We start from the raw sequence: 10,585 nt of genomic DNA, 5'->3' as shown, positions 1-10,585 counted from the left end.
GTATGGTGAGATCAAATTTGTTTGAGAAAAATCACTTTTTTATTGTTAAGATGCTTAACAACCCCCCCTTTTTTACTGTAAATTTCTCAAATACCATGATTTTCATTGCTGTGAACCATGAATTTCGTTATTATTTTATGGTAATGGACAAAAAGGTTCAATGTTTTGACAGTAAATATCATGCCCAACAAACATTGAATTCAAAATAATAGATTATTCAGACAAAAATATTCGCTTCTTCAGCTAAAAAATTGCTTATTCAGCCTTTAATCAGCACAAATTGATTGTTGGTGGTTACAATGACAATGAAAATCATTGTATTTTTATTTGATTTTATTTACGGGAAGCTACCCTAATAAAAAATACCACAAACGAACGATAACCCAAATAATATAACTATTCCACAAATGGTTTGGATTATACCCCGAACACGTCGTTAAGCAAAATAACCATAACAATTTTATAAGGCTGTCCACGAACCAGTTGCGATCAGCTGACTTTTTTGTTTACCAAGAACTTTTGACAGATCACAGTAGAACTTTCACTCTCATATTAATTTCTGCTTTGTTTATGTTAACATTCAGCACCATTAACACCAGATCACTCACACACTCTTGATTTCTAGCTGTCAGTTCCAATGAAAAACCTCTCTTGGATCCAAGGGGGGACGTGGCTGTCAAATACGAACATAAACACAGCTAAATACAATAAAGATTTAAGTTTTATCTATCCTCAATCAGTATTATTTTTGAGTGTAGATTATTTCGAGTGTGTATACATGGCTGAATGTTCGCACTGCTGCAATCAAAATGCAACAGCGAAAAAAAAAACAAGAAGCAGTGAGAAACGTCAATCTCAACTCAATATTTTGAGTCCGCTCATTTTCGGTCGCATCAGCATTCCGCATCCGGAAATCGCATTTTCTTAATTTGCCAGGTATACCAGATAAACATTTAGTTTGTAGCCCGGTGAATAGTGAGTAACATATAGCTATGGCCGGTTACAATCCAGTTGATCTTGTGGAGGAGGACGCCGCTGATTTGCAGTTTCCCAAAGGTAAGAATTTCGATTGATGAGCAAGATGTGTGTTCCGGTTCACCAAAAAACTCGATGTTTCTCGCTATATTTACCTAGAATTTGAAAATGCCGAAACCTTGCTGATCAGTGAAGTTCACATGCTGCTGGAGCACCGCAAGAATCAAAACGAATCCTCCGAGGAAGAGCAGGAATTTTCAGAGGTGTTCCTCAAAACCTACAACTACACCGGTATGTTCCGGAAATTTAAAAACAAAGAGACGATTGCCAGCGTTCGAAGGTATGTTCCTTCACACTCCATCTCTAGATGACTTTGGTAATGAGTTTTTTGTTGCGCTTTTAGTTTACTAATGTCGAAGAAACTTCACAAATTCGAACTTGCAGCATTGGGGAACCTTTGCCCGGAAGCTCCGGAAGAGGCAAAAGCACTCATTCCTTCGCTGGAGGGACGCTTCGAAGACGAAGAGCTGAGGCAAATTCTTGACGATATTGGCACGAAGCGTAGTTTGCAGTACTAAGCTGGATGGAGAAGCTGGGATGTTCTCATTTTTTCCACGCACTAAACAAACGACCCGTGGGTATAGGTATTTGCATTTAAGGGAAGAGTATTAATCATAATCAACTGTGCTTACCGAATCCGGAAACAGTAAACTTGGTGACAACACTATCGATTAGGTTGTGGTTGTTCTGTTTGAGAAAGCCGAGCAATTCCACTTAGTTTAATAAGGAACATTGGAGCTCAGTGCGTCTTCCAACGCCGTGACTGGAAAGCAAATAATTATCAATAATTGCATCTCAATTGGTTATCTAATGGATACTACTTACGGTGTACTTTGTGTTTCGTGTAAACGTCTCTATTGAGTTGCTCCGCCAACTGGTGGTGACATTTGCAGTACGTTTTCTCCAGCATACCGACTTGGGCATTGCTGATGAAGTCCCCTATCATGCTATTGTCATCGATATCCCCTCGAGCGTCCATTTCCGCATAGAGGACATTATTGCTCCACTCGTCACGCACAATATGAACCAGATTCAGCAGTCGGATGACGCCTTCCCGGAACACTTTGCTTTCCTCTGTCTGAAAGCAATGCTCGTAGATTGTGCTAATGTACGATTGGTGGACGGCAATCATATCGTTTAGATTATCGGCAGCTTCCAGTCGCTCGTCGAGTTGCATTCCCAGCGATTGCAGTACATGCGTCATCAAATGCGAATGGATGCTTTGGACAGTGAAGATCATCCAGAACTTCAACATCGCTAATCGTTTCAGATTTAAATCCAGTACACAGGGTTCCTCGTATGGTGGTCGCTTTTTGTAACACTCGGGAAATCGCAACGATTCCAACGTATGCAAAGCCCATTTCACCTTCAGCAGAAATCGGAACACACAATTGTAACTGCTCATCGTTTCTTCGTTGATCATGTTGCTCAGATCGTCGCTCGGGTTGTACAAAATCCGCAGCTTATTGATCGCATCCAACACGGTGGTCGTTTCGCATTTGTACTCCGATACGATTTCGATCGTGAAGAGGGACGTCATATCGGTAAATCTGGATGCCAGGATGTCGTTCAACTGGATGGTCAGCAGATAGGGGTTGGCCCAATTCTCACCTGCTTCGATTCGCCGGTACAGGTCACTATAGAAGTAATACATAAGATCGCTCGCTTCCAAGAGCAGCACCTTCCGGATGTTCTTCAAGTGGTTCAGAACCAGGAACTCCTCCTTGTAAATTGTGGTAACGAAGTGGTTCGCAGCTTGGCGTTTCGTTTCCATGAGATTCTTTATGGCACTGAACAGTACGTGTTCTAGTGGGAGCGTTAATTGACCGGAAATTGAATTCAGACGACGGTACAGTGAATAAGCGTTGGTGAGGCAGTTGCTTGAGGGTACCGCCGGAAGGTTGGTTTCTTCGTCTTCGTCGTCGGTGCATGCAAGTTGCAACGAACTGTCCAATGCCAGCATCAGCAGTTCATCGTCGCAGATTTCTTTGATTTGATTTCGAAGATTCTGCAGCTTTGAGGTTGTAGCAGTTTCCTGTAAGGAAGCGTTAAAAAATGCCAATGAATATCCAACAAGTTCCACTGCCGGTTATTGATATTATAATCATAAACCAGGTTTACCCTTATGGTTAAACCTGGCTTGAGGACAAGATTGATATAATCCATAAATGGCCACTATCATAGCTGATTTTACAAAGCAAATCCTATTTCTTCTTTCTATTAACAAGATTTTCAGCCGGAGCCAAATTCATGACAACGACCATTTGTGTATTCTCCTTAGTTGAAGAAATTGGCCTTTGATGAACAATAAGTAAATAAAGAAACTCGCAGAACCAGGACATTCTACTAATAAAAACAGATAACGAAACATTTTAAGTAAACAATCGCATAATAATTATCAAACGCATTAGCGACTATTGTCAGTTATGAGCTGCGAGGTACACCAAGTTAGGGGCTGTTCGTAAACCACGTACGTAGACACCTTAGGTTTGGTGAATGTCTATGGTCTATAGAAATTAAAAAAAAATGTTTGAAAGATTGTCCACGCGGAGGGCGGGGGTCTGAAATCTTTCAAAAACTGTCCACGTAGTTTATGAACGTGCTGCCCTATCCTGGCATGTTCCTGACGCACCTTGGGTAGTTTTCAGTTCCTTTCAAGGGCCAAAACCCATCAACCACATGAGAACTAAAGAATAAGATCTGTGACGGTAATTTTGAGTTTACAGACCCACATCAAACTACATGCGAATTTATTATTAACATTTTTGGCGATTATTTTTAGTATCAGCAAGGCTGGTAGTGCTGATGCGGTATAATAGTAGTGAGTTTAGTGACTAAAATTATGGAAATAGTGACCAAATAGTGACTTGTAAATACTAAATAAGTAACCATTTATATGGTAAATTAGAAATTCAAACACGGTTTGATATTGAAATAAACTTTTTATGTCATGGAGCTCATCCGTTAATGATGGATGGTGAGGGGTGTTTTCCCTGCCACCACTCGCAAAAGGGATGATTGCCGATTTGTTCATGTACCTTCGATGTGCGGAAACAGTTCTATCGATTGTTTCACACTCAAGTCTCCATCTGACGTAAACAACTACCCGATTCGTACCTTCCTCAAAATTGTTCAATTTTTTACAATTTTCACACTGCCATGCTATAACGGAACTATCAACTCTCAAATTTAATCTGCTCATCTATCGTATAAAATCTCCTCTTTGAGTATGATATTTGACGTTAAGCATCTCCGACCATGTAAATCGTTAAATTCACGCATGAAGTTATGACACATCATTAGTTAAATTAGATTATTTTCGATTTTTTCTTCTATAAATCCATTATAAATTTATTTGAATCCTCCTTAGAACTTCAATGCAATTAACCTCAGAAATTTCATTAATTTCTGCTTAGACAATAATCTTGGACTTCTCCCTTGCATTTAATTGGAATTCTCCTTAGAACTCCCATAGTATTTCCTCATAATTCTCAAAACCAAAAATCCATCACAGAATATCTTTGGAACTCTTCTCAGAATTCTTTTGCGATCGAACCCTCAAAATTCGATTCCATTGGAATTCTTCTGGGAATTTATTTTGAACTCTTTAGAATTATCTTGGAAGTATCTTCAGAAATCACCCCAGAATTCTTTTAGAACTATATCCACAGAGACCATCTTTGGAGTTCACGGGATTTTCATGGAATTTTCATCAGAGCTCCTTTAAGTAAAATTTCAGAACTAATGTTGAATCCTTATTAGAATTGGACCTAGAATCCTCATCCAATCATCATGGAATTCTTCTCTGAACTCTCGTTAAAATGCACTCTCAATTATATTGGAATTATTTCCAAAATTGTTTTGGAGCTGAATTTTGCGTCTCTAATAATTTAAACAATAATCAAAAGCGACGGTCGTATGTGTTAAGCCAAATTTAACTATATAGATAAACCTGGCTTAAGATTTAAGCGGAGATGAAGAAATCGGTCCTCAGAGCACTTAATTTTACATGAGACTTTCGTAGTCTGTACTTTGGTATTCATCTCTGATGTAATCCGTAGAATCCTTTAAAATTCTCTTAAAATTTACTTTGGATTTTTTTAAAAACTTTTGAAAATCTATCACAGACAAATACCTTTGGAAAGTTTCCAAGGTTTACAATTTATTTTCTGGGAAAGGGAGGTATATTTTCCCCAATTTTTAATATAAATTGAAAGCATTTCCTAAACGTTTTCCTGGTGTTCAAAAGTTTTGCGGTTCACTGGTCCCTGGTTAAAATTTTCAATGTTTTAACAGATATATATATTTTTGTTTAAAACTACTGTAGACTTTCTTAGTGTCAAGTACTAAATTTAAACATTTTGTTGATATTTTTAAATTTCGCTCTATTTTAGTAGTGAAAAAGTTACTTTAGTGACTTTTTGGAGTAAAAAGTGACTTTTTAGTGACTGGCTTCAAAATAGTGACCTGCTACCAGCCCTGTATCAGGGATCAACCACATCGGCCAAACATGCACATGGAAATTGGCCTGAATCTGACGTAAAATAAATCACAACCATATGACCATTTGTGGCGAAATCGAGCACCGGAAGTCGTATTGGTCACACCAAGGCATGTTTCGAGTGTGCTCTCTGGTCAAAATCTGCTATGAGCCAGCACATGAAAAATCAGACGCAAACCCACATATCAGACATAATTTTCCTTTTCTTCCCTGAATGCAGAATTGAGCAATTTAACCAGGAATAAAATACGTAAAAAGGGTCAAATCTCACCATAGGTGGATAAATTCAGCCTTAGCAAAATTAATGATTTTTTATTTAAATATCACATAACATCATACATTCCATGTGAGTAATCATATAGCTTTCATTGGACACATGTGATTTAGTGGAACAATTTTGAATTATGGGATCACATGTGTTATGGGAGATCCACATGGATATTTTCCACTGGTTTTATGTGATTTATTTTATGAGTGCCAGTCACATCTTGGCAATCAATTGCCGCTTATTTCACCCAAAATCACGTTTCCCAGTTCTTAATAATTGAGAAATAAATTTTCATAAATTATCTGAAGGTCTCTGTACTTCTCTAAAACTATCGAAACATCTTAAGGGTTCTCGATTTATAGATCTTCAAACTGCTCCAAAAGTCTGAACAAAAGTTGCGGGACTGCTTATAAGGCATAACATAACAAAGCCGTTGGTCCATGGTTCATGAGGTAGGGTCCAGGTGTGGGAACTGCCTCCCTGGCGTCGGTTGCATTGGTGCTCAGCACGGAAAACAAGATCGACGGAAAAACGAATTAAGAAGAAAGAAATACAGATGTAGGAGATCGTCTCTAATTGACGAACCCTCATTCCGTGACACTCTCTCTCTCTCACACACACACACGCACACACACATACACACACACACACACACACACACACACACACACACACACACACACACACACACACACACACACACACACACACACACACACACACACACACACACACACACACACACACACACACACACACACACACACACACACACACACACACACACACACACACACACACACACACACACACACACACACACACACACACACACACACACACACACACACACACACACACACACACACACACAGACACAGACACACACACACACACACACACACACACACACACACACACACACACACACACACACACACACACACACACACACACACACACACACACACACACACACACACATACATACATACACACACACACACACACACACACACACACACACACACACACACACACACACACACACACACACACACACACACACACACACACACACACACACACACACACACACACACACACACACACACACACACACACAACACGCCAGAACGACGGATGATGCAGCTAACCGCACGACCACGAATCCTACGAATCCAAACAGACATAATTACGGTCAGTTCACTCACCTTCATCATTTTCTGGGCTTGTCTCTCGCCGTCCTGATCCGTTGCGACGACTTCGCCATCTGTCGTCCTGAAACCCTCCAGCACGTCCACAATCGCTTCCAAGAATCCCACATACACCATCGGTTCCTCCGAATCACTCCCACTCCTCAGATCACTGATCCTATCCAGATCGTTCAAAATGTTCAACGTATAGCCCGCCTCAAGTGAATGATGCATCAGCAACTTTATGATGGCATCATTTTCAATTACCTCCGAAATGACCGAACTAACGTAGAACGACCGTTTCTTGCACTTGGAAAACAACCGAGCCCGATAACCGGTCATACTACCGCCTTCCAATGCGTAGGTTCTCTCCACTACGAACTCTTCCCGCCAGTCGTCCAACCTGCCTTCGGTCCACCAAGTGTCGATAATATTCATGTAGCCCTTGAGAGTCGATAGGAGCAATGCAAAAGCAAGGTTTGTCTTTTCCAGACTACCACTCAGCTTAACGCTCCTGAAGAGTCCCGACAAAAGATGCGCAACGGCGATGTGCGCGGGGAATTTGGTCCAATCGAGCACCGAGAAGCGATGGATATCGTTAAGATTCGCCAACAGTTGGAATTCCGGTTCCAGATCGTGGAACAGCGTTATGATGGTGTAGATTCGATCGGGTTCTTGGGCGACGGCTTCCTTTTCCAACCCGACAATTGTAGCTTCCAAGTGATCCAGGAAGTCGCGAATACCGGATGCGTAGCACTCGAAGCTATACGGAGCAGGAATGGGATTGCTCGTCGCTTCCGAAACTCGACGACAAAAGTTACGGAGACGGTAGACGATCGTCATATTTTGGGTGAAATTCATCAGGAAGGTATGCAAACCACGTTCGGTAGCACTAGACAGCGATACACTGGGATTGATCCAGATTTGATCGTCGTCAATGCGGAAGAACTTGCAATTGGTTGGATTCGTAAACATCCAAAAAATCTCCCGAATTAGACAGTATTCCGAAACGGTTGAAACTGGATCCGGTTTAATGAAACTGTACGAGGCTTTCAGAATAGTCTGATTCCAGTAGTCGCAAAACGATGCCCCTTCGTGAGAGCTGTTGACTTCCGCTTTGGCCTTCGGATCTTTCCACCAACACGTCTGAATGTGCTTCTTGAGCCATTGCTCCGACAAAGATCCATCGAAACTTTCATATCCCAAGTCTCGCTGCGGAGATTCCACTTTCCTATAAACGACAACCTCCTTCCTACTTTCCTCTACCTCAACTATCTTATTCTCCTCTTCGTCCTCCTCCGAATCTGACCACTCGCTAAGATCGGAACCATCATGCTCGTTTCCATCTTCAAAGGCAATATTATCGGCTTTGAGGTCTTCCAGCAACTCCTCCTTCTCGTTATCCGGTATAGGCACAGATTCAAACGGTTTCGCTTCTATCATTGTCACCGGTGAGCCTCTCCTTATCCTCTCCCGCAACGCTCCAATTGGATTGTGGGCCACCGTCATCAGAAACAACAGCACTGACCATTGAATATCATGCACATAATGGTCTGCACAAACCGGTTCCGCAATGAAACCTTCGTACAACTGGCGGAACCGTTCGGCAAACCGGTCCAGATTTGATATCCGCAAGTTTTCCATCAGTCCATCGGCTTTACGACGAATCTCGTGGCTGTTTACCGATAGGAACCGGTGATTCCGGATGGTGGCCTGCGCAAACTGATAGCAGAGGGTGAAGTTTTCTTCCGTTTCCTAGAGTTTAAAAAAAAACTTATTTTGAGATTCAGAGGTAGTAGGTAGTTGTTTTGTTCTCTTACATCGAATCCAGTGAGCGTTGTTATCAGGTCAGATATGCAGGTTTGAACGATAGCTTCGCGCCGTTCAAGATCTTGCGACATACTAGTTGTTTTTCACAAATAAATCACACACAAAAACTGGAATGGAATGAACAGCAAAATAATTATTGTAGATTGGATTGTGTTTGTGATGATAGAATAGAATGTCGATATTTTGAACGGTTTTCTATTTTGACAGCTGGTGTGCGAAACCCATATTCACTATAGTCGCTATATTCATAGTCTGGCGGATAGAACGGGAACCAATTGAGCTGTCAAATAGCGGAACCAATCGAGCAAATCACGACCAAGAACAGAAAAGAGCATATCAGCTATTTGCCAACAAAACTTCGGAACTCTTTTTCTCGTGACTCAAGACTCGCCTACGCAAATTAATACCATCTTTGGATTGGGTAAAGTATCCCCTATCCGATGATGCTGGTAATTTGCGTTCGATTAACGAGGAAAGAATAATCAACGTTTTGTTTTTAAAATTTGATAGTACCTCTTCAATTGTTGGTCTACAATATATTTAATTGGTTCCGCTTTTTGGTAAATCGAAATTCTATCCGCAAGACTATGAATATAGCGACTATAATATTCACGGGTTTCACATTTTTGGTCGAAACTACACTGATTACACCAGAGTCGATGTTAATATACACCATCATGAGGGGGTCAAATGCAAACTTTGCGATTAAGTTGTACGTTCGACTGACGACGCAAATACATCGATGATTGGCGCGCAAAAAGGTAAACAAAAATATGTTTAATGATGATTGAGAGATTACCGTAAAAGCTCGTCGCAGATGTCGCCACTGCATGATGATGATAATGTTGACAGACTGCATATAAAATTCGTGAAAATTAGCATTAAATCATAATTTTCATCAAGCCTGCGTAAAATCCTTCCAATATAACATTCGAATTGAAGGAGAAAATGTTTTCACGATCAGACTGATGAGCATCTTTGACTTTTCCAGATGAACTTTCATAAGATATATTCATTTCATTTCACAGCTCCATCAATGCTGCATCGTACATAAGATGTAAACAGAAGTAAATTGCTCAATTACTCAAAATAAACATGATTTGTTTTCTTGTTATCACTTTAAAAACCATCGAGCATCATTTTATAGTATGGTGCGTATTGAGTATATCAAGTTCCGTTGCGTTTTCTGTCGAAAATTGTGAGTATTAATGTTTTCCTAAAAAAGGATAAAATGAACATTTTGAATATTGGCGTCCTATACAACCATTTCTCTATTATCACCAGCATGATACAATCTTTCCTAAGTAAATTCACTTAATTTCCACTTTCATCCTAGTGGAAATCGCACATATTCCTCGACATATTCACCATTTTCTGCGCAGTAGGTAACCTCTACCTCTGGGTGCAAACTTGTTATGCATAATTTTCCATGGAAACATCTCCGATCCATACCGAAATAATAACATTTAGTTTGCAAACACGTTTTCTTACACGATTCAAGCAAAACTTTCCACCGGAAATTATTAGTTTTTCTTTATGTGCCGAATTGCCCCAAAAATCGTCTGTTTTACTTGGAGAATTTGGAAACTATCCTCCTTCTAGTAGTTCTCACTTCGAAATGTAGGTGGCGAAAGCTTGGAAAAGTTTCACTGCAAGACGCCAATTAATTATATGATTTGAGTAGTAGCTATACTGAAGATCCGAGAGATGTCACCCCTTCATTGGTAGGAAAATCATTTTTGCAGTATGGAGAAT

The 10,585-nt window shown here is 40.4% G+C and overlaps 2 protein-coding genes across 2 annotated transcripts; one reads left to right on the top strand and one right to left on the bottom strand.

Moving 5' to 3' along the window:
* Window positions 1-938: 938 nt before the first annotated feature.
* LOC135715499 (DNA-directed RNA polymerase II subunit Rpb4) lies at window positions 939-1,697 on the top strand. The gene is made up of 3 exons (XM_065238763.1): window positions 939-1,056; window positions 1,135-1,315; window positions 1,379-1,697. The coding sequence occupies exons 1-3, from the start codon at window positions 993-995 to the stop codon at window positions 1,551-1,553; spliced, it is 420 nt and encodes a 139-aa protein (XP_065094835.1). The 5' UTR covers window positions 939-992; the 3' UTR covers window positions 1,554-1,697.
* Window positions 1,698-1,716: 19 nt separating this feature from the next.
* LOC135715498 (gamma-tubulin complex component 5-like) lies at window positions 1,717-9,519 on the bottom strand. Its single transcript, XM_065238762.1, has 5 exons — window positions 9,504-9,519; window positions 8,821-8,937; window positions 7,019-8,755; window positions 1,861-3,070; window positions 1,717-1,798 (listed from the first exon to the last, which is right to left on the bottom strand). Exons 2-5 carry the CDS (start codon window positions 8,899-8,901, stop codon window positions 1,755-1,757), a joined length of 3,072 nt encoding a protein of 1,023 aa, XP_065094834.1. The 5' UTR covers window positions 8,902-8,937; window positions 9,504-9,519; the 3' UTR covers window positions 1,717-1,754.
* Window positions 9,520-10,585: the final 1,066 nt, after the last annotated feature.

The sequence above is a fragment of the Ochlerotatus camptorhynchus genome, unplaced genomic scaffold, assembly GCF_037179485.1.
Source record: "Ochlerotatus camptorhynchus isolate MF236.1 unplaced genomic scaffold, CSIRO-AGI_Acam_v1.1 ptg000936l, whole genome shotgun sequence".
NCBI classification, from domain to species: domain Eukaryota; kingdom Metazoa; phylum Arthropoda; class Insecta; order Diptera; family Culicidae; genus Ochlerotatus; species Ochlerotatus camptorhynchus.
Note: the sequence above shows the minus strand (reverse complement) of the source record. Positions and strands in the feature narration are given on the sequence as shown.

Excerpts from the sequence above, each read along its gene's own strand:
- LOC135715499 (XM_065238763.1), top strand. The coding sequence starts at position 993 with ATGGCCGGTTACAATCCAGTTGATCTTGTGGAGGAGGACGCCGCTGAT. Across the intron at positions 1,057-1,134 it reads TGATTTGCAGTTTCCCAAAG|AATTTGAAAATGCCGAAACC; the intron begins GTAAGAATTTCG and ends ATATTTACCTAG. Across the intron at positions 1,316-1,378 it reads ACGATTGCCAGCGTTCGAAG|TTTACTAATGTCGAAGAAAC; the intron begins GTATGTTCCTTC and ends TTGCGCTTTTAG.
- LOC135715498 (XM_065238762.1), bottom strand. The coding sequence starts at position 8,901 with ATGTCGCAAGATCTTGAACGGCGCGAAGCTATCGTTCAAACCTGCATA. Across the intron at positions 8,756-8,820 it reads CAACGCTCACTGGATTCGAT|GAAACGGAAGAAAACTTCAC; the intron begins GTAAGAGAACAA and ends TTTAAACTCTAG. Across the intron at positions 1,799-1,860 it reads CACGAAACACAAAGTACACC|TCACGGCGTTGGAAGACGCA; the intron begins GTAAGTAGTATC and ends TTTGCTTTCCAG.